Source organism: Xenopus laevis, chromosome 7S, assembly GCF_017654675.1.
Source record: "Xenopus laevis strain J_2021 chromosome 7S, Xenopus_laevis_v10.1, whole genome shotgun sequence".
Lineage (NCBI taxonomy): Eukaryota > Metazoa > Chordata > Amphibia > Anura > Pipidae > Xenopus > Xenopus laevis.
The window spans coordinates 60,707,892-60,734,856 of NC_054384.1; the positions used below are offsets into that span (position 1 = coordinate 60,707,892).

Here is a 26,965-nt window from a genome sequence, read left to right on the forward strand (position 1 = left end):
CCCCCTAGTAGCTGAACAAACCACCACTCAATCTGTAGCACTATATGGAGCCTTAGATAATACATATTCACGATTTAACCTAAAAAGCCCAGAATTTACAAAAGTGCAGACTAAGTTATCATTATCGGCAACCACATTGAGGGCATTTTTACTTCACAGTACATTACTGAACCTTTCAAAAATCAGAATATCAAATTCTGTGAAAACATAAAAAGACCCTGAAATTACATTTAATGACAGTGGAATTAGTTAAGATAAATTTGTGGATAACTAATATTCAGGGAACGGCTGTGGTCAGATTGAGGGGGAAAAAACAAGATACAGACAGGGTCACCAAATTTTAAAGTCAAAGGAAAAATTAACCAGCTATTACACATTAATACTTCATTTCTAACCTGAAAAATCTTTAAACAGACATTGCAATATGTTTGCTATCAGCTTAGTTTTTCCTCTACTACAGCCATGCACTCATTCTATTGTCTTTAATGGACCAAATAGTTATGGACTACTCCCAAAAGCAATATATAGTATAGTATTGTATAAATAATTTAAAAACAAAAACTAAATAGTTTCATATGATTTTCGAACCATGTGTGGATTGGCCTGACAAATTTCACACCATGGCAATCGTTCGTTCTGACAGGTTAGAAGATTACGGTCAGCTAACGATAATATGTCTGCATGTATCAATGGGTGTCTGTCGCTGCTATTTGTTTCGTAAAATTGCAGTCTGCGAATTAATGGCCAGAACATCGTCTTGATTTGTTCTTTTTATTACTTTAACATGAATGGTTAGTTGTAGGTCGGGAGAAGGATCGTTCGTCGGGACATATCGGCACATCGATAGCCAGAACATATCACAATATATACCCCAAGCCCCTTGTTAACTGTAGGCAGAAATCTCACTCATTTTTTCTATGTAAATGATGACTTCATTAGGTAAATACCAAGTAAGGTAACAAAGATCAAATTAATAACACCTATGCAAAAATAATATTGTTTGAAAAGTATTTCAAACTGTAAAATAAACACAATCCATAATACAACTGGGCTGCAAACAGGAGGCCAGAGGCTGGATGAGAGGTTGTTTTTTGTAAACCCAACAGGCTCAAGAAATATAGATATGTATTTTAACAGAAACTGGACAATAGACATGACTGTATAATAATAATTGGGCCAATTCAGAGATATAGTCCTGTCCTGTATACATTATGATTGCTAAAAGGAATCAGATGGATCTGGATTGCTATTATATGTAATTTTAGTTTTATTTATACTGCAAATTTGTGTGCATGCCAGCAGTTTTAGGTGAAACATATAAGCATATTTCATAAGCACTAAAAAAAAAATACTTTGTGGCCAGGTAAGTGCAATGGAAGGAAATGTTCCTTTAATAAAAGTTCATTTAATCGCATTCATTAACAGGTATGACTTGTTAGGGGTACATGTGAAGGCAGAGTGAATGCCATTAAAGGAGAACTAAAGCCTAACTAAAGAAGTAGGCTAGAAATGTTGTACATCATGTTTTGGCCTTCTGTACCGCAACCACAGCCATTTAGCAGTGAAGATCTGTGCCTACAAAACTGACCCTGTAGCTCCCCATCTTTTCTGCTGATTCACTGCACATGCTCTGTACTGCTGGACAGACTCAAACTCTACAGTAGACATAGGGGCATATTCATTATGCTGTGTAAAACGTATTTTGCAGAAAAAACGGTGTCAAATAAATGGAGAATTGAGCAAGGTTTTTATAAATTACACTATGCGAATGCCATATCGGATGCTGTATTTTACATTGCTTTCAACAGAAGTCACTCTAACAAAAACCGCGAAAAAATTTTACACTGTTTTTTTTTTCACACAGTGAAGCCTGCCGATGTGGGGTGTACCCGCTGTTTTTTTAAACAGCATAATAAATATGCCCCATACTATAAATGTCACAATATACGGCTGATTAGTAATTAATACAGATAATTACTACATGGCAGCACAGAAACCAGTGCAATTAGCATCAGAATTTAATAATAATCTTGTAACATCAGCTTATATTACAGACAAACATTTTCTGCTTGATAATTTGTGACAACCCCTAAGCTTAGCTTCTCAACAGCTGCACAGAGCCCACTGAGCATGTGAGTGTCGCAGACACTTTCCAAGATGGTGACCCCCTGTGACAAGTTTGAAGTCCTGGATCATTGCTGCTATTGTGATGCTGAAACTTTAGGCTGATGCAATAGGTTCATTATATAAAATATGGAATTATGGGCCATATTCATTTTTAGGGTTCAGTTCTCCTTTATAGAGGTACAAGAGAAATAAGTGAAATGGAAAGGTGCAGACACAAAGCAATGTTAAAAAAAAAAACAAAGGACTCAAAGACATACACATAAGAAACTGTGCATATTTATGAATATATAAAATATACCCAAATCCAGCTATTTTTTTCTTTTTTAATCAATTCATTCAGTCTCATAACAAGCTTAATCTGGTACCCAACTACATGCACTGTAAAGGCATATTTTAGAAAATATCGAAAACAAAAAATACAACTGATTACCTGGTTTAGGCACAGAGTTTGTCATTGATTGGGGAACTTTATCATTTATTAATTCCACACATTCACTTGGAAAGAAACCCACCTGTGAAATAAAGCAAGTACAGATGAAGTCACTTTGGTTTGTGTGTTTGACACAGAATAACTAAACCCAAATAACTCATTTATCCCATTTAACACAGAAAATTGTGTCACAGCACCCCACCTAGGCTTCATGTGAACAATGGTAGTACTGTATGCTTCTTGGAAAGGTTAAATGCATTAAATGAGTTTAGATAATTTTAGATAACACAGTTTCTTCAGTTTATCTCGAGTCATGACACATTTAACACACAAAGCCAAGTGGCTTAATGTATATTATCAAAGGTCAGTTACAAGTGAATTAACAGTATCCAAACAGATGGTTGGTAATTATTTCTTGGGTTACTGGCTTTATTAATGCCAATTAAAACAAAACAATTCAGAAGGGTCACTTAAGTTGTGTGACAAAGCATTTTTCTCCTTCTTTTAGGATCTCACAGCATAGGGAATTGCATCTCTTTTCACTATGTGATCCAATGTGTATGTTCAGACTAAACGTTTTGTAATGATTCACCTCAGTGTCGGACTGGCCCACCGGGATACCAGGAAAACTCCCAGTGGGCCCAGGTATCAGTGGGTCTCTTGCTTCTAACCATTTGGCCTATTTCATGGCTATTCCCTATTCCTTTATGGCAGGAATCCCCAACCTTTAGAACCCATGAGCAACATTCAGAAGTAAAGGGAGTTGGAGAGCAACACTAGCATGAAAGATGTTCCTGGGGTGCCAAATAAGGGCTGTTATTGGCCATTTAGTAGCCCCTTTGTGGATTGTCAACCTACATTGAGGCTCTATTTGGCAGTACAGCTGGTTTTTATGCACCAAAACTTGCCTCCAAGCCTGGAATTCAAAAATAATCACCTGCTTTGAGGCCACTAGGAGCAACATCCAAGGGGTTGGAGAGCAACATGTTACTCACGAGCTACTGGTTGGGGATCACTGCTTTATGGGAACAAAGAAGCTTAAAAATGGAAGAAAAGCGTATAGTATGTAGAGAAAAGAGACTACTAGAATAAAGAGGTTGAGTGAGGAGAGGAGGTATAATAGTTTGGAAAGTGGGCCCTCAGCCTAAGGTTTTCTGGTGGGCCCCTGGCATCCCAGTCCAACACTACTTCACCTTTTGACTAACTGCACAAAAATAAACACAGAGCTTCATTTACTAACAATGGTCAAATTGGTTGTATTACTATTGCAAATTTTCCTACTATTAGTAAATGAACAGTGGCCCTATTAAAATTGAATGTACACAAAAATTGGTCTCAGAGTATTTTACTTATATGTATAAAGCAATAAACCTATACCGGATGTGGTAATAATATACATGGGCAATGTATAAGGTTAAAGCAATGTCTTTATTTAAGAACAGAAATTACCAGTATTTGTTCAGACCTTGGACCATCAGATTATGTACACACACGCAATTATATATTTAATCACTGCAATGATTTCTTACTCAAAAAGAAAGGTTTATTCAACCTACTTGAAATCCATTCTTTCCTCTCCACCATGTGGTCAGTTCTTTTGGTGGCATGTCAATTACAGATACTATGTCTCCCACCTTAATAAAAAACAACATTAATAATCAAATAACAATTCAGTCACAGAAAATGCAGTCCACTATATCCATAGAATTAGAGTGTGCTGAACTTTGTTGCACATATTTACAGGGGTAAAAATGATTCACAGTTTTGTGAATCCAACACAATGTTTTATCCAACAGTAAATACAAGAATGCTGATCTCTGTGCCTGTACTACAACATGTAAAAATGCTGCGCATGCTTTACAAATTAGGCAGAGCTACGATGCGACATCACTTACCACCGGCAATTCAAATTTATGCTGGTGGGAAATCTACAGATAATTTTGCAGGTATCGATGAGCTTGAAGAAATTCCCAAGTTAGGAAAAATATTACAAATCAGCATCAAATGACGTAAAAACATCTTCAATGTTTGCATGATATAAAATACCAGACCCTATACATGCCTGATACAACATGGAAAATTACGACACTTTCTAGGATCTACAAGCTGCATCAGTCTTGCTGCGACAAACACTTCCTGCATCTATAGATGAGTAAATGCTGGTACCTCAAAAGAGAGTTCATCTGGGGCCTGAGCATTATATCTCTTTATGACATGGGCTGCAGCGATTGCGGGAACATTTATGGAGGACTCTTCATGCACAAGCAAATGATTGCCTTTGTTATCGATCTATAAAATAAAACAAAACATAAGAAGAATTGTATAACCTTTAAAACTAACTAGGCAAAATTAAAGGCATCGGAGATATCATACATATATATTTATTTCTAACACATTTGCTGATTAGGCAAAATTAAAGGCATCGGAGATATCATACATATATATTTATTTCTAACACATTTGCTGAACACGGCAGTCTAAATGAAATAGTTACACTAGCAAAAGTACCATTGCAACAGCAAGGGCAAAAGCTCTGAAGCCCACCCATTTTTATATGACCAAAGAGTGTTGAATGTGGATACGTTAATAACTTTCCAGAAATTCTATCTCAAATAAAGGTCCAAAAACATTCCTGCAGCAGAATAGAACTTTCAGCTGATGTGTGCATCAAGGACACTTATGACGCACAAATATTGTAGCCTACCTGTAACTGTATGTGAAGGCACTTAATTCTGAAGTTTGCATTAACATTTTAGTAGATCTTAGATCTTGCTTGTTTTTACTTTCATCATTGCTGATTTATAATATGCCAAGCATTTCTTTAGGTCTGAACAGTGAAAATCATCTAGGGGCTAGTAAGCACACGATTATGTCCTGACTGCTGCCTTGCACCCCTGGAGTCCTGAGTTCAATTAGTACCCAGGCACTATCAACAAGGAGTTTGCAAAAAATTGCCTGTTCTTGTGTATATTTCTGCCTCCCCAGAAAATTGAAATGTTGTTAAAGAAGTTGTAGCGGTTAGCAACTCAATAAGTGGCTTGTAGTATTTCCGCTGGTTTCCATAGCCCCCTCCTCTTCACCCTAACCAAGACTCATTTTCACCTTTTGTCTCTAAAAATGTCACCCACTTATACTGTATGTCTCATGCTGCATATTTTAGAGGCTGTGCTGGGGAGTAAACAGGGGTGACCTCATATCTAATGCTTCATTAAAAAAAGAAAAACAAACAAACAAAAAAAAAAAAACCAACAACCATAGTTCAGTAACTATTTCAAGATTACATAAGTTGGCCACTGACAATGCATTACTGTCATGTGAATCTAGGGATAATTAATTTTACACAACTGCTCCCATATAACTGTCAAAATGCATAAAGCATGATTAATAGTGACAGTAAGCTGTACTATATATAAAAAAGAGAGTATAACACCCCTTCCATAAACCCCCTAAGTTACCAGGTATCCCCCCCCCATCCCTCTCCGTGACATGCTTTAGTGTTAAAAAAAACCCTTTTAAAAATTCTGACCCTTAAATGCAGACTTCATGTAGTCTTTGGTTCTCTTCGCCACCACGAAGCCTGCCGGCCCATGTGCAGTTGGGCCAAGTCAGGAATCAGCTTCAACTGCACATTCACAAATTGGCATTGAGACCCTAAGACTACACATAGATCCGCAAGATGGCTACCAGGAGCTCTGCTGCGCTTCTCTGCATTTAAGGGTGAGGATTTTTTAAAGGTTTTTTTTACACTAAACCACTTGGAGGGAGAGGGGGACAATGCCTGGAAGCAGGGGGGTTAGTTCTCCTTTTAATTAATATTTTATAAGCAAATACTGTTCTTCCAGCTTGTGCATATTCTGATTGCCATGTATAATGATGAGATTTAATGTGGTTGTACATAATGAAGTATGTACAAATATATGCAGCATGTGAAATACAACACAAAATTGTAAATTAATCAATCAATTAATCAATGTGACAACGCAGTAAGATTCTCCTGAATATTCAGCTTTCTATTGCATAATGTGACTGCCATATAGCCAGAGGCATGCACATACCTCCATCCACGTCAGGGCTGGCCCACAATTGATCTTGTTACCTGCGATGGCCGAAAGCCGTGATAAGTAAGCCATCAGCATCTGTGTGACCAACTAGAAATAACAAAGTCACAGTAGTTTAGTATATGAAAAGCAATTTTTTATCATTACATTATACAAAAAAATTAAATCAGTTCTTTAATGAGTTGTAGCATTTTTCATTTTAAACAAATAAACAAATAAATCAGTAGAATGCCAATGCTACACCTTTCATTACTGTTAGCTATAGACCAGACAATGACTTTTCAGCCTTTGTCTGATTTATATTATACATATAACAGCTGCATAGGCTATATTAGCCACCTTCCCCAGCCTACGAACTGATCACTGAGAAAGTACTGTACTACAGACAAAGGTTATCCAGAAACCCCAAATTAAGGTAAGGCCACCTTTTCCCTTTTCTATGTAAAAGCAGTACCTGGTAACTGATAACTAATATTTAAATGTTTGCTTTTGCAGACTTAAAGAGGACCTGTCACCCAGAATTAAACATTCTTTTTTAATTACACCTATGCCTGTTACAAACTAAAAAAGATCTCAGCTGTCAATCATAGTTTGCCTTCCCCACACTATGCCTGGGGCATGGCAATAACTTTCCATTATGGACTTTCTAGATGCCCTCCCAACATTCCCCCTCGTTCTCACTGTCTATAATTGCTAAGCCTGATTTTGGGATGATGAAAAGCTTGCACAAAATGGTGCCTGTCTATTGCTATGATAGTGTATTACAAAAGAATAATGAAAAGTATATGTAAATAATTTATATACTGCAGGTCAAATTTATGCTGTCCAACTAACACAACAGAGCAGAATCCGGTTTTATTATTATTCAACGGCACATCCCCTTTAAGTTATTGTTATCCAAGTTAAATAAAGATCACCTATAGGGATAACCCCTGGTACCGAGCATTCTGAATAATTAGTCTTTCAGCCTATGTTCTTCCAAGAACTTGGGTACTTTATGCTAATTAATTCAATGCAATGTGCGCTCTTTGCCAAAATCCATGGAAAGCAAACCAAACTTAAGATACAGCAATACTTGTTTATATCACTCATGGCATTGCATGTTGAGTAATGCATAGCATACTAGCCCTCATTAGATACTATTTTCAGTTTGGAACAGACATTACCTCTGGACTGTCCTTCACGGGGTCGGAACGGGGCAGCTCTGAGAGCTGAGAGAAGCGTCTGTCATATATGCACAGATGAAGGTGTTTATCCAGAACCCGGAAATCTTCATAACTCCGTTTAACTATCCAGCTTCGGCCCTGCACAATTTTACAATCAAATCAGAGAGGTGCAACCATGTAGATAATTGGACACTTCAGTGTCTAAAGAGTTAGGTGCAGTTATAACACATTCTAACAAAAAGTAGCTATTTCATAGGACAAACATTAATGCAACAAAACTGTACCAGGGCACACAGGATAGTCACAAAAATGATATCTATCGAAAATAGCTGATGTTTTACAGCAATGTAGTTCTCCTTATTCACAGCAAGGAAGAAGCACTGTGTTTAATTTTCATTAAATACATCTTATGTTTGTGAAAATCCTCAGTGCCCTTTAACCTTTTTTTGTTTAGACTCTGACTGGAGGTCGCTTTTCCTGTCTGGTGAGCATCAGGTAAACATTTTCTGTGAATGTACAGTTTTGCAATATACCTGGAATCCCTTTAGTATTCAAGGGTTAATATTATTTGGCTCTAAAGAATCTTTAGCATTTGAATAGGTGTAAAGGGGTTAAACAGATCTGATTCTGGCAAGATGTAACCTAGCTCTGACAAGTGTTGTCTGCTTCAGCATGGATTGACTCTTTGCTAATGGAGATGGAATACACAAACTGGGCAAAGGTAATGTTGCCATCCCTCCATCTTGCAAAATCTCTGAAGGGAATAATTAGCACAAATTAAGATAGTTGCATATAAACACTGAAGCAAGACTAGTTGAAATCTGTTTTTGACTGCACAGTACGTCCAGCAATGGTATCTGTTTGCTAAGATCTTAGCATAGGAACAAAGCCAAATATATTTGCAGACATCAGCAAAACTGGCACCCATTTTTTTGTAGTCAGCAAGCTTAGAGAGGCTCTTGAGAGATTTCCCCTCTGAGAATAGTTCTTCCCCATTGTCTGGCAACAATATGTACATTTTTAACCCAGTTCAGAAACTGCACAGTAAAGAAGCAATTGGCTTGATCATATAAAATGTCAGACAGACAGGAGGTAGAAAAGACTAAGTCAGACAGCTGGGGTTATTTCTTTTGCATCTGGGAACTGTTTCAAATATCTCACCTTAAGTAAAAAGAAGAAAATTAATTTACATGGGAAAAAGGGGGAATGATTTAAACTAGGAGGAAAAGGAGGAGTATGGCAATTCGAATATTCTTTATTCACTTTATTAGCAAAGTAGTATATTATAGTCAGCAGGTTAATTTAGGAATTTTAACATGAGTAACAAAGTTAAATATCTGTAAAACTCAAATCAAATCCAAGGTTTAGATTTTAAAGCTAAAGTAAAGTTTTGGATTAATATATTTGGATCTTATAGGAAACACTCTACAGGTATAATCTGGAAACCCATTATCCCTTAGACTCATTTTATCCAAAAAATTGAAATTTTTAAAAATGATTTCCCTTTTCTCTGTACTGTTATGGTATCCGTTATCCGGAGATCCATTATTCAGAAAGCTCCAAATTATCGAAACGCTGTCCATCATGGACTCCATTTTATCCAAATAATCTAATCTAACAATTTTCTCTGTAATAATAAAACAGTAAGATATAATTAATCCTTACTGGAAGCAAAACCAGCCTATTGGGTTTATTTAATGTTTACATGATTTTCCAGAAAACATAAGGTATGAGGATACAAATTACGAAATGATCAATTAACCCGGCAAACCCCAGGTCCTGGGTATTCTGTATTAATTAAACAGTACCTTGTACTTGATCCAAACTAAGATATATTTCACCCTTATTGGAAGCAAAACCAGCCTACATGGTTTATTTAATGACTACATGATTTTCAAATGTTAGACTTAAGGTACATAGATCCAAGTTATGGAAAGATCCATTATGTGGAAATCTCCAGGTCCTGAGTATACTGGATAACCTGTACTTTTTTAGGTTAATTTCAAACACAATATCATGCTCTACAGCCACGACTCCCTTCAGCAGTGATCCCCAACCTGTGGCTTGTGAGCTAAATATTGCTCACCAACCCATTGGATGTTGCTCCCAGTGGCCTCGGAGCAGGTTCTTACTTTTAAATTCCAAGCTTTAGTTGCATAAAAGCCATGTGTACTGCAAATAGAGCCTTCCCGTAGGCTGTAAATCCACATAGGGTCTACCAATAGTCATTAAGAGTCTATATTTGACATCCCCAACTTTTTCATGCTTGTGTTGCTCCCCAAATCTTTTTACTTTTTAATGTTGGTCAAATGTAAAAAAATAAAAATAAAAAAAAAGTTTGGGGATCCCCGCCCTACAGTCTATGACGGCACATAAAGGGGCAGATTTATCAAAAGACTAGAACTCACCACAGAAAAACTCACTCACTTTCTCTTCCTTCCTATGGGATTTTTAAAAACATATATTTAGCAAATGGTGAACTCCATTGATAAAATATAATTCTAAATATCCCATAGGAATCTCACATTCTGATAAATCTGCCCCATAGTGTTGCATTTTGGCCACTGCTTTTCCTTCACCAACAGTGAAAATACCATGTGGCAGCATTCTCATGCAAATCCCCCTGATTTCAACAAAAGATGGTATGTAGCATCGGATGCCATAGGGGTCATTTATTAACTGTGGGGCAGGGCCGAAAGCAAGTCTGGAGCACAAGGATCTGTACTTTTTGCATACGACATGGGATGGGCTAGGTCCTTACTCGCATTTTCTTCAACCTATTTTCTTAACTCTTTGGTTATTAACCAAATAATGGTAAACAAATCAGTAAGAAATACATTTATATGGTCACAAATTGCTCACAAAGAGACACTACTACAGTAGTTTAGAGAGATATCCTCCCCTACCTACTAACCTACACCACATTCATGCAGCTAGCTAACTAGGTACCTAGGACTGGCAGGGTTGGTTCCACAGTTATCTGGAGCTGTCCATCTCTGAGAAGGATATATCTGGCTTACTGGTAATTTCAGGAATGGCACAGTTTGTTTTTAAGTATACTCTAGGGCAGGGGTCCCCATCCTTTTATATCCATGAGCTACATTCAGATCGAATAAAAGTTGGGAAGTGACACAAGCATGAAAAAGTCCCAGGGGATGCCAAACAAGGGCTGTGAATGGCTATTTGGCAGTTCTATATGGACCGGCAGCCTACAGGAGACTTGCTTCCAAGCCTGAGAATTAAAAAAAAAAAAAAAAAGCACCAGTTTTGAGGCCACTGAAACCAACATCCTAGGGTTTGGTAAGCAAAGTGCTGTTCACAATCCACAGTTTGGGGACCACTGCTCTAGGGGCAATGGGCTTTCAATTTCTGCTGCTACACTCAGTACTATGTAATTGTATTGCAAAGACAGTTTGTCCTTCACATTTGTAAAGAAAACAAATTATGGGTTCTGCATTTGTACTGAAAGGACACAGTCTACAGTTGTGATGGCAGGGATAACATACAGCAATCACTGATGTGAATGGAAGTTAAAAGGTAACTCCTCCATATATCAGTTCTGATGTGTTTATAGACTATTTCACCCAATTAAGTGAAAAGACACAAAAAGACAAAAAGCTACATACACAGATTATTTTATGTCTAAATAGCAGCCAAAAAAGTCAAATTACCAAATATATATATATATATATATATATATATATATATATATATATATATATATATATATATATATATACACACACACACACACATATATATTCATATATATTATATATGTTCAAGTCTCCACAATGTATTTAAAATGAGCAAGTTCATTCAAAGTATGGTTTTCCAAATATTTGCACATAAAGCAAAAATTCTAAAGTCTAACAATTTGGATTGTTCAAAGGTTGAACTTGATGGATGTGTGTCTTTTTTCAACCTAACTTACTATGTTACTAAGCGAAGATGTACAGTACCCTACACTTGTGAGAAGAGTGAAAAGGTAATGTTGATGTAAGTGGACAAATGTGTCAGTATAATAATCATCACTATATAGTATGGAAATGCTTTTATAGCTGCCTCTACAGGCTTTGCAGTGGCAAGAAAGCTCTTTGAAATATGAATGCCTTTGATTATAAGGAGGAAAACAGAGTTTGTATCTAACACTACATTAACACCACAGCAATACTTTACCATTACAATCCAAAAACTGAATTATTTTTACAGCACCTTGGAAAAGGAGCCATGAGATTAGAAATGAAAGTTCAATGATTTGTGAGGGAGAAGCGTAGCATGTAAAGCAATACCACTTTAGCTGTAAGCCTCTGCTCTCTTTCAAGCTATGCATACTCAAGATAGGCCTTACAGGCCCTACTTTTAGAGGATGGGCTAAGCAATGATTCTATTGGAAAAGGGGATGCTTTAAGTAAGAAAAGTCTACTATATTCATACACATTTCCCAAAAGATTATAATACTTCAGTTGAATTTCCTGCTTCAGGGCTTAAGGTGGCCATAGACGTAACAATTACAATCTTTCTTGGAAAAGATCTTTCCAAGAAAGACCGTTCGTTTCAATACACACATGAAGAGCTGAATCGTCAGATAAACAGGTAGAAACAATAGAATTCTACCTGTATCTGACGATTCAGCACTAACAATGGGTGCACTAACAACGGGTGCCTTCAAAGGCACCAGATCAAAATTTTCCGTCCAGCCCGATCAACGAGCCGACCGATATCCTTCTGCCAATATCGGCCGGCTCTTTTCTCACCATACACGCACCAAATATCGTACGAAAATTTGTTTTGTGCGATATTATCTGTGCGTCTATGGCCACCTTTAATCTTGCTTCTACAAAGGCATCACTGACCCATTTCTATTCTTTGCCTTGAACAAAACTATATTCTGTTTTCTTCCCACACAGCTCATTGTTTATATAAATGAGCTGCTGAGCAGCCATGGGGCTGCCCAATTAAGTTGAATAGGGCAAAAAGCAGATAACAGATACCAGCCAGGGCACAATCAGCAAGTAGTGTGTATGTTCTCCCAATGTCTTATGGGTTTCCTCTGGTTATTCTGGTTTTCTTCCACACTCAAAAAACACAGAAAACATACAAATAGGTTCACTTGTGTATTTGATATGGGCTCAGATAGTAAGCTGTACTGGGGCAGGGACTAATATCAGTGATGTATAATCACTTTAAATCACTGCAGAATATGTTGGTGCTATAGCGCTATATAAATAAAGAATAATAACAATCTGTGTACAATAGTACAGTAGTTTAGTCCTTAAACAAGAATATAAAAAGGGGCCAATTGCCATTCAAGAAAACCTCTCTCACATAAAATGCTGTGGGATCAAAATAATTTCACTGTAGGATGTCACTGTTCCTTTTAAGCTTTTAACGATAACCAATTAATGCCGGCAGATAAACATTTAGATTCCGCAGCTAATTAGGAAAACAATAGTGTCCCTTGATCTTATTCAGCTTCCGGGGCAATCTCTCCTTTGCTGACAAACAAAAGATGAAACAGTGTGACTAAATGGAAAGTTAAAAATGATCCTCATCAGAACTCATTCACAATGGGGCAGATTTATCAAAATGTGAGTTTAGATTTTAATAATGTTCTATTCATTCCTATGTGAATTTTAGAAGCATATTTATCAATGGGTGAAAGTTGGAACTCACCATTTGATAAATATGATTCCAAAAACCCCATAGGATTGAATAGAATGTGGATGAGTTTTTATTTATTAAATTTAAACCCACATTTTAATAAATCTGCTAACACCTTCAGCACACAGGCAACAGTATAGACCAAGTGGCAGATTATTTCACTGAACATGTGCCCAAATATTATGGCTATGAGATTCCTTGTTTAAATGAGGCGCGAAGAAAAAGTCGGAATGGTTGTCAGACTGAATGGTCGGCCCCCACACATTTTCTGACCCTCGTTGCAAATAGTTTGGACACCCATGCCCTAAGAGCTAATAATTCCCCTAAATATATGTGTCATGGAGCCAGAGTAACGGTACAATAAACGAGACTGACATATGTATGAAAGCTCAAGGTAAGTAAACTATACAAAGACAAATAGTCATTTCTCATCTCCCTGAAACTGCATAGTAACACAGGATTGGGAAAATTGTGTTCCTGGAACATCATATTACATTTCACACTCTTGCTACATTATTACCAACTTTTGGGGGAATGTAATAAAAGTTGGTAACAGAAAATATATTCCCAATGTGAAAAGTTATGCCTTTGAATGAGCAAATTTTTCTTTCTGCTACAACAGTGGAAGATGGTTTGCAAATTTTATAGTTTGCGCCAGGAGTGTAATAAAAGTTCTTACTGGAAAAGTTTCATGATGAACTATACGTCACTAAATTACATATTAAAGCAGACAGGAAAAATATAGGGTGTATATTAACATGAATGGTAACTAGGGAAAGGGGAACATAAAATCAATACAAAAGTATAAAGATAGTTATAGTTTGGGACTAAAGATGCAGCAGAACTACTACTTACTATTCATCAGATGAGATCACAAGGGGTGCTGAAGTGGCTTATCAGCTCATAAAATTTTAACTACCCGGTAATGATAAAGACAATATAAAGGCAGAACATTTAATGCCTGTGGGGTTTCTGTTTTGAAATACTGTATTTTAGGATATGCAGTATCATTACAGATTAGTTTGATACAAAATAAAAGCAACATACACAAACAAGGATGGGGGTAATTGGTAACTGGCAGCTGTCCCAGCTATATTACATGAAAGACTTGAATATTCAGAAGAGACTTTGAAATTTTGCCATCTCATGCATTAAAATATTAATATCAATCTACACTATGTCAGGTAACAACAAGAGGGCAGGACTACTTTATTGAGCTCACTAGAAAAACAAAGTAACAGTGTACAGACAATGACAAATAAGGCATTTCCAGAACTAAGGTAGTATTGCATGACTGAGCTACCAGGGTTTTTGTGGGTAACCTGTGGGTACCCGACCCGCTGTAGGACTCTACATCACCCTATCAATGGGGGATAAAATAACTAGAAGGTCTTTAAACATTGACGTAAATTACCAACAAAATAAATTGTTACACGTAGAGCATAGTGATGCTTTATTAGTCCTACCTATAAATATAAATCCGGAAACACAGTAAAAACAAGCACTAGCTATGAAATTGAATCAACTACCTTTTTATTTGAGATTAAGTTCTTATAATTATCTTAGGTATAAATTTTAATAGTTGGGTGACCTTCACCAGGGCAACCGTAATGAGGTTTGGCATGCTATATCATGGTAGTTTCTTATCAATTAAGGGATCCAAGGGAGAACAAGGCATATTAATCTTTCCCCTCTCTTCCTGTTCTAACCTCTAATATCCTGCAATTGCTCCTGAAATTTTTCCTGTGGTTAGTAAGCGGTTTTATTTGAACGTAACAATTTTCTGGCAGTTATGGGTTTAATTAAGGGCATCTTTACCATTTATTTGTTAAGAATGAAAAAGCTACTCCATATTCCTAGTGGCCTTCAGCTCAGAGCGAAAAAGTCCAGAGAGTACTGTAGATATTTGTAGTGTATGCAGCCATGCATGTGATCAGTATAGCTTGCTTAAACACAAACTGGATGTTTTAGTTACTAATTGAACATGCTACTACAGTGTTAAAGCTTATGTACAGCATTTAATTAATGTTAGCGCAATCACAGCTTACACACTAAGCTCATATTATTTCCTTCAGTGCTTAGCAAATTAGAAAGGCACCATCTCTCAGACAATTGCAAACTGCTTCAGCATGCTGTTGGCCCAGTAACGTCAATATTACATGAATCATATCAACTATATAATACAAGGATAATCTATATTCCCTGTAGTGATCACAATAAACTTGAGATTACTTGCTTTAGCAAAGGGCTGGATACCATGCTGCTGTATTAGTAATTGTTAATTGAAAAAAAAAAAAAAAATTATATATATATATATATATATATATATATATATATATATATATATATATATATATATATTTCCCAATGAGTAAGTATCAGCACTCCAAAGCTGCTATTAATGGCGGGGTGCACGATAATTATGTATGCATCAATTATCTTCAGACCAGCACTCCCTTTAAAGACTTGGTAATTTTATTATTACTTAGTATCAAATACCCGACATTTAGGTCCACATTTGGACCTTTTTCAAGGTCCAAATGTGGACCGAAACGTCGAGTATTTGATACTACTGTACGTAATGATAAAATTACCAAGTCTTTAAAGGGAGTGATGGTCTGAAGATAATTGATATATATATCATAACTCCTATGAAATAAAAAGCATAATAAACAGGAAATTTGCCCCTTAGTCTAGCGTACATATAGTGCATGCTCAGGGAAGAGTTTTACATTTTCCCAAAAAATATATACCTTATTGGAACCTCCCCTTCCATTGCCTAATCAAGAATAAGCAACTTATTAAGCTAATTTTTTCCTAGGAGAAAAGAATTTGTATTGGATACAAAATAGGTTATGGGGGTGAGGGTGGGGAGAGGACAAGGTCGGAGGGACATGGAAACAGGACACAGACTGCTGTAAAGGAATAATAATAGCACATACCTGACAAGCAATCTGCACTAGGAAAACAAGTTCCTTGGATTCACAGCCATTTCTGCTCACTTCATTTTGATCTTCTGTGAGCGTAAGCTACAAATCAGAGATAAATAATAAGTTAATTAGAGGTATTAACTATTGCATTTAAAATACAGGCTATTTATAACCTGTGGATGGTTGTTCTTCAGGCACCACCCTTCTAGCTCTTATGAGTGACCCAATTCAGGGTAAATAGTTATGATACATTGCATAAAACAAGACCATCTAGTTGCAAATGTTTATTTTATGGCATTTGTACCTCATAACAAATTCTATCTATAATTTATTTGTTCATAATAAGGATCTACAAATAATCCTTGGGAAGTTCAAAGAGGCTATCCTTGCCTTTTGACCCCCTGATAAGCACAAACTGCTAATTAGTCAGATACTGATAAAAAGTCAGTGAAAATTTTAGTCCCAAAGTTTACACAGACAGATACTCATTTCCATATCCATATTACATACCGGTACTTTGTTTCATTTCATGCCAACCTCCCTGTTCACTGACTGATCAGCTGCATGAATATACCATGCAATGCAGTATAACTTCATCAGTTAATTTTAGGCTAAGCACACAATAAAATATATCCATAAGGGGACTCCCTAATATATAATTAACATTTTAGCATAAGATGCATTCAGGACATGTTATCACATGAAATGTGCTTTAATTCTTCTCACTATCATGACCCAGGATTGTAAAACCTTGGCAGCCCTATCACCATAGGGAAAATGCTAGAAGCCCGTGCCCATTAATTACTGAAGATGCCGAGCTTCTGTGAATCAGCCTTGATCTTAATGATCAAGCTGCACTTTATATAATATGTCTTATCTGACAAGGCAGTAAATTCTCAGGTCTTGCTGTATTGTAATAAATTGAAAACATTCTGCATGAGCAGTAGAAGGGAAAAACAGTCATGAATTTTAAACAAGTATTATATTCTGCAAAGGCCAATGCTAGCACACTAAAGTGAGAGAGTTAATTAATAGCAGACATAATTTATATTTGCATACATAATTTAGCAAGCCGTTAAAGGTAACCATGAAGAACGGGATCAATTGGCTTTAGGACAAAACCAATATAGTTTCTTCTCCAAGAGCAAAGTGGAGTATTATTGCATTTACAAAGCAGTCATTAGAGAAGAGGAGCAATCTACTTCACAAGCCGTCCCTTCACAAATTAAATTAGCACAACTTCTTTCCAAGAAACACTGACTTTGCAACGCAATGCATTCCTTAAATTGAGACATCAGCAGTGACAGAAATGAATGACATTGGTAAGCTATACTGATGCATCAGTACAGCCGTTGAATGCTCACTAAGATTAAGTGGGCTTATTAATAAAGCAATGAATTTATAAAATGGTTGAACCTTAAAATATCACGTCTCCTGCAGTCAGGACTGAAAGAAAAAGGTGACCTTTTTTCTCTCACTTTGGTCGGCAAAGAACTTTGGGATTCCCTTCAATTGAAATAACCAAAATAAGCGTTTTACCTACTCAGACGTAGTAGAATTCCATTTCTTATGGAATGATTTTGATTTTTAATAATATGTTTAAAGGCAGTTCAAGCATATTTACTAATTTTTCTATTCTATTAGTTTGATGAGAAATGAGCAAATCACACCAGCTTTGCAAAGTATTTTTCTTTAATTCTATCACAAGTAACAATCCCAAAAGAATCATTTTGGAAAGAATTCTGAACTGTTGGCCCAAACTGACAGTGAACTGTATTGATGGATTTGGTTCTGGATTATGCAGCATCTGAACAATGCTAAGAGAAAAAGGGTCTTGAAGCAGGAAAAAAAACAAAAAACAAAAAAAAAACAACCCATCTTCCTTAGTCCAGTTTGTTATAAATAACGAATAATCTGTATCTTCCACCTAATACTAGTATGACTACAAAAAAAACCCTTGAACAGTGGCACCAAAGAGAATATATCACAAAAAAAATATGTCAAAGGTATTAAAGTAAGCATAACAACATAGTTCTATTTTTAAATTACTACTTACTAACAGACAGTAACATCATTTCTTGTACATTTTACTTTCTAACAGACAAACCAGAAACTACAGGCAACAGAAAGGGGCTCCGGAAGGGTTCCTCCTAAAGAATGCCCCACACAGAGAAAACCAAAAGTTTTTCCCATCTTTCTTGGCAATCCTTTCAATACAAATGTGTATGAACAGCTGTTGCAACTAAATACAGGCAGACACGAATGACACACCCCCTGCGTGAATGGGAAAAATTAAACATTTCCATTTTTAGTTCCCCGTTGGCTTGAAGTTTGCAGCCAATAAAAAAAAACCTTTATTATGGAGCCTCTGGGGTAGAATAGAACAATGGTATTGTATATGAACTACAAACCTGTTCATGTTAATACTTGTATTTATTGGAGAGATACTTCCCTGCAATTCTTTCATCAAACTGGGCTTGTTGCACAAATATGCAAGCAATACGTTCAGTTACTTTTACACACCAATTAGACAAGCACAGCTGCAGAAAGCAATAAAAAGGTAAAACAAAGTTGATGACTGGACTTTCAAAAGGGTAGACCACATCCTGAGTAGTGGAATCCTGCCATCACTCAGAAGACATTAAACAAACCTATTCAGAAGATCTATACTGTATATAAGGAAGCACTAGTGCTAACAAGCATTGCAGCATGTGTGTGCAGGAGGTGTGAATTGTATCAGGGCAAACATCAACATAGTGCTAGAAGCAAATTGCTGTGATATCCAGTACCACAAAGATGCTTAACAATCTTGTACACTCTAAGCTCCCCCCCCTCAAAAGAAATGAGCCCATGGCAAAAACTATGCTATGAGTTTCAGCAGGCTCGCTGGCTCAGTGATACTTTTAAAGTAAGTAATTTTAGCATGTTAGATTATAGAGATATAAAACACAAAAGCCATGCATATCTTGTAAATGATATCCTTATAAATGGCTCTTAGTGATGTCATAAGTTATAAACGGAGCTTAGTGATGACTCACTAAAAAACAGAAATATCAATTGTAACTACCCAATTAGAGCAAAGGGCAGAGAATAAGCCAGATCTGGATTACCCACAAAGTGGCCTAGGCACTTGCCTAGGGCCCGGTCCAGTGGATGGTGCTGGCAATCCAGACCTGGGTCAAGTTTAAAGTTCCTATCTCAAGTGTTTCAGTCTGGCAGCTCAGTGATCCAGGAGCATTCTAAACTATTTAAATTTGCTACATTAGTTGATAAAATTAGTTGATACATTTCTTGGCAGGATCTGTGGAATATTAGCAACTATTGTAGCTGCCTTTAACGAAACTCAGGGATTATGCTCAGCAGGGCTATAGATAACTAAATGTATCAATTTAAGACAGAGTGGGCAACCCCGCTCCCAGAGCTGCTTTAGAAGGCGAAAATTGACACTTTACACTTCAATATTAGAAACGGTGAGAAAGTAGAAAGTAGTTGGTAAAAGTCTATTTCTGGTTCACAAAAAGAAGAAAGATTGCTAGTGCATGGTATGCAAGCTCATGTGCCATGGTAAGGTCCCTCATTATTGTGAGCATTTGTAATGCATTTAAAATCAAGTCCCCCAGCAACCAGTGTGACTAGTAAGTAATAAGTAGTGAGTAGTAAGACCATTGTGCTCTTACCCTTCACTCATTTCTGGTGAACAATCTTAAACCAACTGAACTGAAAAATGTTTTTGAAGGTGAACAACCTTGTTTAAACATCAACGAATATGCTGTAGCTTTCAAACTGCTGACCATAATACTCTGGCCATTAGAATATTTCCGACTCATCCACATGTTCGCACACTCAGAGTAAAAACAACTTGGCAAAAAAAGTTGGTTTGAAAATCAATTTTTACTATTTGTTCAAAAAAGCATTTAATACAGACAATGCCTTACAATATGGCATAATTTTCACAATGTATAAAAATAAGTATCAACCACCCATTAGTTATATACAGCAAGAAAGAGAACAGCAAGGGAGCGGATACACCTACCAGAAAAATGAGAATGGCCCCAACATTTCGGCACCAAGGCCTTTCAAATTATGCCATATTGTAGGGATAATGTCATGGGAAAACATGTTTTTTTCAAAACACATCAGTTAATAGTGCTGCCATGACAACATTTTCATTGTGCGTTGTCCACTTTTAAGAAGTTGTAATCTTTTGGAGCAAACGTAACAACTTTTTTTAGTAAGAAGTTTTATTATATTGACTGCGCACTGGCGCAAACTGTAAGATTCACAAACCGTAGTCCACTGTCGGAAGTGGTCGCTAAACAGATTCTGGGTTCTGAAAAGCTATATTAAATTTGTGCAAAGAAAAATTTGTTCGCAAAGAGACATAACTTTTCGCATTGCGATTATTTTTCCTGTTCCTGTTATATTTCCCCAAAGGTCTTCAGAAACTCAACCTGCAGCTCTCCCATAACAACACTTTGGCAGGGGACGCTGGTACTGGGAATTTTACTTCTTCTACAGGTATGGGACCTGTAATCCAGAATGCTAGGGACCTGGTGTTTTCCAGATAAGGAATTTTTCTGTAATTTGGATCTTCATACTTTAAGTCCACTAGAAAATCATGTAAACATTAAATAAACACAATAGGCTGGTTTTGCTTCCAATAAGGATTCATTATTTCTTAATTGGGATCAAGTACAAGGTACTGTTTTATTATTACAGAGAAAATCATTTTTAAAAATTTGGATTACTTGGATAAAATGGAGTCTATGGGAGAAGACTATTTCGTAATTCAGAATTTTCTGTATAATGGGTTTCCGGATAACAGATCCCATACCTGTACTAGTTCGAGCAACAACCATTTTTGACATTGGTGCACATTTTCCATATTTCCATCTATTAGCACTTGAAGACAGTACAGACATATGCCTATGTAAGCAGAAAAAACATATTCCTATGCAAGCAAAAAAAAAAAAAGGATGCAATAGGCATGCGCCCATTAAGAGAGCCCAGATGAGATCACAAAACTGCTATTATACAAACACGCAACTTGTGTATGTGTATATGTAAGTAACTATGTATAGATCAGCACCTGCTGATCTAGCATCTTAATGGCACTATTTGCTGACAAAAAAGGAAAGAGCTATTAGCAGAACAGATTATATCCTAATATAACTATTTCTCACTTCCTCTGCTCTAAGTATTCCAGACACTTGGTGACTAAGCTTTGCCTGCAAAAAGCACTATGTCATTATCAGCACAACCCTGCAGGTGACTTTTCCTTACATTCCTATTCTTATGCACAAGATATTAGTTCATTAAAACATATACCACAAAATTCAAAAGAAATTATATTGTCTATGTAATTAGGCCAGTTCTTATTTCTTAGGCCAGTGCTTTTCAACTTTTTCAACCAAGCAACTACTAAATTCTTGGTCCAAACACATGGGTGGGCTCAAACAAGTAGAACTTTATGTGTATGGCCAGTTGTAATCTTTCTCGAAAGACTTATCAGAACCTCCAAGATGCAACATGTCTTTTTGAATGCTACTAGATGGAAGAAGGAAGGTGTGGTGTGATTGGGGTAGGGCCATCCGGTGATCCTGCAGGAGCCTAAATTAGAGGTAGGCAGACAGATCTGAACTAGTAAAAAAGCACCATATTATTTTCCAGAGCTGAATGTTACTTCAGGAGTTTTAGCAGATCTTGTAATGAACTATAGTGACATCTATAAAGAGGATTACCCTTAAGTTTCACTAATAAAATAGTTGCAAAAAAACCCTGAGGGGTACACCCCCGAAACTTTGTAACCTTTTTTCGGCTTGACATTAAACACGATATAACCCTTAAGCAGAACGTGTGCTGGAGTATTTCGTTCTTTGTTATTTACACATATCCTCCTTTCCCTGATAAATTAAGCTTCAGTGGGAACAGAAGTAAAGGTTAAGGAATATTCAAAGACATTTTGCTACTGAGCCAGTCCTTTTATACATGACGTAAGTGCCAACATAAACAAAGTCATAACTGGATATAATTGGACATAAAGGATAATATTATTGTTAAAAAAAGATGTGTAGTGGCAGGCGAGTCTGCACAAAGATATTGTGTGTTCTTACCAGTACAATAGAGAATACGTGTCATGCTTGCATGCCTACATAAAGCAGCAGACTGTGGTGTCATTACATTTGTAACGCTGTTCTGGAATTCCAGAGAGGCTTCACTTGGAGGGTTGACCTTCATCAACCTAAAACACCACAGACTAAAGACAGTAATTCCCTCCTACTAGATGTGAATGATGTTTTTTTATCCCACTTGGGAGATTATGCATGATGCTTGATATTGGTAGCCTGTTGGGAAACTGCCTGTAGAGGTTCTCCATTGCCTTTATATGCAAGGAAAAAAATAATGAAATATTAATGAATTTTACACCCGCGTTGGTAGGGTTCACCTCACTCTGTATTGCTTCTATTGATTGCTTTCCTTCAGTATTAGCATAAGCAAAGCTGCTTAGGTCAAAGCCCTGAACCAATAAAATCTTCCCCTGGTTTAGCCCTGTAAGCAGAAGGCGGGGAGAGCTGGGGAGAGAGGGGGGGTCGGCTGATTTGTATTGAATAAATGCAAAGGAAAAGCAGCAGCCAAATGGTTGCTTTTTCTTATTTTTTCCTGCTTCAGTTTCACAGCTCATTTAGACATAGAAGCATACAAGTGTGATCAAAACAAGGATTTAGTTCCATTTCACAGAAATCAATACGGAAACATATTTTGCTTGTATTGCTGCTGCTTCCTTGCAGTGCTGAGGTCCTGAGATTGATTAAAAAATGGGAACTGTGTGCATAAATGTATTGGTGTATTTATAAATAAAGAGTAATACATACCAAATGATGTCATGGAAATGTCTTCCATAATACCTTTATTTACAGCCAAGTGCCTCAATAGGATGTTGAACCACAATTCCCAGCATCCCCTGACAGTCTTTCACTAACGCTGGGATTTATATAACAACATCTGGAAGACCACAGGTCTAGCTAAGCCCACAATTTAAAACACAGCAGAGCAGGCAAAACATATACATACATATACATAAGTAATGGCCTCCATTTACAAATGATGCCATACACAATACAAGTATAAGCAGTCCTCTGCTCTCGAGCAGCAAGAGAGTTAAGACAAAATGCAGCTGCTCTACTGAAGTTCAAAGTCACACAGAGGCACAGCATAGGATTCCAAACACCATATGGCTGAATTTTCCCTTAAATTTTAAGTTCACGCAATACAGGAAACTATGACTAAATCCTTTTAACCCCTTTGGCTTTGGGTGAAACTGCACATGAAATGAGGGAAATACAAGCCTAGTTTTACTTTTTGAATTCCTGAGAAGTCTCTAGGGGCACAAGACATAATTAACTACATCTGCTCATCTATGTGTGAGTTAACCCTTTGTTAATCAGCAGTAGAACCTCCTGCACCCACACATATGGGAAATGAAGGGGTTAGCAAAGGGATGTACAATGCATCTCTTCAATAGATTTATCCAGAACATTCTCTGCAAATGAGCCAAACGCCACCATTTTCCAGTAGATACATGCTAGAACATAATCTGACATTTGCCACAGACAATATTGTAACAGTACATGAAGATGTATGCATGCCTGCATATTTAAGAGCATTCTTCCATTTACTCACCAACAAGTCTATCTAAAAATGTGCACAGGCACAAATTCACTAAGGAAAGCTAGCCTTGCGTAACTCATTGCACAACCCCTTATATTTATCCAGATGTAATGGAACATTGCTACATGCACATTTCATATAGACACAAGTTGAAATGATGGAAAAGATAATCACAAACATTTCTAGTCAAGTAAATAAAGGGTTCCGTTCTGTTCAGCAGCTGCAGTTATGCTTTAGATGCCTTTGTTTGCAAGAGCAGTGGACAGCATCTTCAGGGCTGTTAGTATTTCATCTCCAGAGATCCCCAGATTGCTGGAGAAGACAAAAGGCTAAGAGGTATATGTCTGGCAGACACTCTCACTTACCTCTGTGACAATGAGCTATTCTTTGCATAAAGACTTGCTGCCTAGTTCAGGCCCAGCTTGTCTGCTCTCTGTTTCCCGAATTCTTGCTGCCTGGAGGATCCTTGTAGGAGACATTGGAAGGAGCACCAAACCTATATAAATTACATTAGGGGCTCCTCATTGATCTCTGCGATAGTCCTGTTGGCCCTTTGATACAAATGTACTGCTGCTTCTTTTCCTAAACATCCTCCCTCTTGTGTGCTGCTTGCACGCTGGCAATTTCATGCTCAATTTGTACTATAGAGAAATCTCCCACTCACTCGTTCTCTCTCTGTTTCCTAGCTGGCTGCAGGGGTCCCATAGGATACACTCAGGAGTGCTTTACAAGAACCGAGGAGCAAGGAAGGGAGGGAGAATGGGAGGAGGTAGTGTTAATGCCATGCCTCTTCTGTGCTGAATGTGACAGCCGGCTGTCCCTGCATGCCTTCTGGGGACAAAATCATGCTAGGATAGGATGAAGAAATCATGTATGCACTGCCTACTACATGGAGAATAATAATGGTTTCAAGGGACAGTAAACATGCCAACAAGCAAGGGCAACAGCATTATTTCATCTTTCAACAAGTATAATTAGAACTTTTTGGGAACATGTGTTTAAAGGAAAACTATACCCCTCAAACAATGTATGTCTGTATAAAAATATATTGCATAAAACAGCTCATATGTAAAACCCTGCTTCATGAACGTAAACCATTTTCATAATAATATACTTTTCTAGTAGTATGTGCCATTGGGTAATCATAAATAGAAAATTGCCATTTTAAAAAAATAAGGGCGCCTCCTGGGATCGTAGGTTTCACGGTGCACACAAACAAACTATACATGTTAGGTCACATGAGCCAATTAACAGACAGGGTTCCTGTAACAGTTGTAGTATTTCTGGTTAGGTGATCTCTGAGGTAGCACACAGACCATCATGAAATGGTGGTTCAAGGCAAGAGATGTAAAAGGGCAATATTTACTTAAATCTATATTCCAGTTTCATAAGATTCTTTACTATGCCACTTAATTTGATATAAACTGTTGCTCAAATATTCATTTTGGGGGTATAGTTTTCCTTTAATATCCAAATGTATGTTTTAGTAATAAATGATTCTTAAATTAAACTAAACCCTAAACATTTATATATCATTAAAAACTGTTACACATCATTGATTAGTGGGCCACATATAAAGCCTGTTATGTTACTGCACTTAAATCCAGACAATTATGTAAACGTTTCTGAGATTATGATTTATATGCTTAATCCGTGGTTTAACCCACTTAATTAGTATAGACTGTATACATTGTGATAATACTGGATAATCACTGGACAGGGCAATGCTCTACTAGAAGTCTTTCACAAAGAAATGTTACTTGTATGATGTCTGTGCTAATCATGAACATTTGGCAATTATTTTTTCAAATTTGTTGGGCTGGTGGGCTTGGGAAAGTGACAGAGAGACTGAAGGCCAGCTAGGATAGTAATTAGGGAACAGTTTTGCTCCCCTAGTTACTATTAAAGTCATAACCCAATGATACACAGATACATTCCTATATTTCTATAGTGTTTGTAGAATAGCCATTTTTCAATAATTTTAGCTGAGAAGTCTTAGAATAACATATATACTGAATATCTGCTCCACCTATTAGTGTGTTGGGTTAAAATATATTAAAAAATAAAAGTAATTTTAGGCCATATCCCTAATTCATTTTGTTCAGCTGTAAAAAATGCTTAGAAGAGAATTGGGTCTCAGGTGGAGCTCAAATTCACAGGCTCAGGAGCACAACATATGCTGTCAATTTAAGATCCACACAGCCTGCCATTCACACTTGGATCTCTGATTGTGCCAACAGAAACTTAGGTTAAAATTAGATTATCAGGTACATGTTAGCCACTCCACCCTAACTATGTCTGGTAGATCCTTCACCATTTCCCATCATGGCCAGGCCATGCACTTTAATATGCTTCTGAGGGTTTTCATGTATGTTTCAATGCTTTTAGTGGCAGGGAATTAAAGCATAAAGCAGAGAAGAATAGTCAGTTTGAATCATGCCCTAATCTAATATCTAGAATATGCCCCAATATTTGAATATTTCCCTATAAAACTCACTAAAAACTATAAAAGAAAATACTGCAGAGTATTAAAAAATAACATGAGAGCAGAGAATCAGATGTAGTAGAGATTTTCTTATTCAGGTTGTTGCTGCCATTAGGTAAGTTGAGAATATTGCCTCATGCTGCAAACAGACACTCCTGGTAACTTTAATTACCAACATTACAATTTTCAAAAAGGAATTCTGTCTCTTCAAGTGCAGACAGTGCAGTTGGGGGTTACCAGAAAGTCAGGGGCACAGAATTCATCTTGTATACCTGCATTATTCCTGTGGTTTAGTAGGGAGCTCTTTTCAACTTTGTATCTGACTGAAGGCTGCACAGAGGCTGCTTCTCTGCACAAATGGGTCTTCCCACATTCTTTTGATTTTCTTGGGGTTTATTATACAGAGCATGAACCGAGAAGCACTAATCAACCTTGAT

At 36.9% G+C, this 26,965-nt stretch overlaps 1 protein-coding gene across 12 annotated transcripts in view; it reads right to left on the reverse strand.

The window, feature by feature from the left end:
* arhgap32.S (Rho GTPase activating protein 32 S homeolog) overlaps positions 1-26,965 on the reverse strand; it is a 210,147-nt gene that overhangs the window by 43,783 nt on the left and 139,399 nt on the right. For all 12 annotated transcript variants that reach the window (XM_041571305.1, XM_018227720.2, XM_018227723.2 and 9 more), the window contains 6 exons: positions 16,388-16,474; positions 7,782-7,919; positions 6,613-6,705; positions 4,724-4,846; positions 4,114-4,191; positions 2,558-2,639 (listed from right to left, as the gene is read on the reverse strand). In XM_041571305.1, coding sequence (XP_041427239.1) covers positions 2,558-2,639; positions 4,114-4,191; positions 4,724-4,846; positions 6,613-6,705; positions 7,782-7,919; positions 16,388-16,474 — 601 coding nt within the window. The remainder of the gene's footprint in view (positions 1-2,557; positions 2,640-4,113; positions 4,192-4,723; positions 4,847-6,612; positions 6,706-7,781; positions 7,920-16,387; positions 16,475-26,965) is intronic.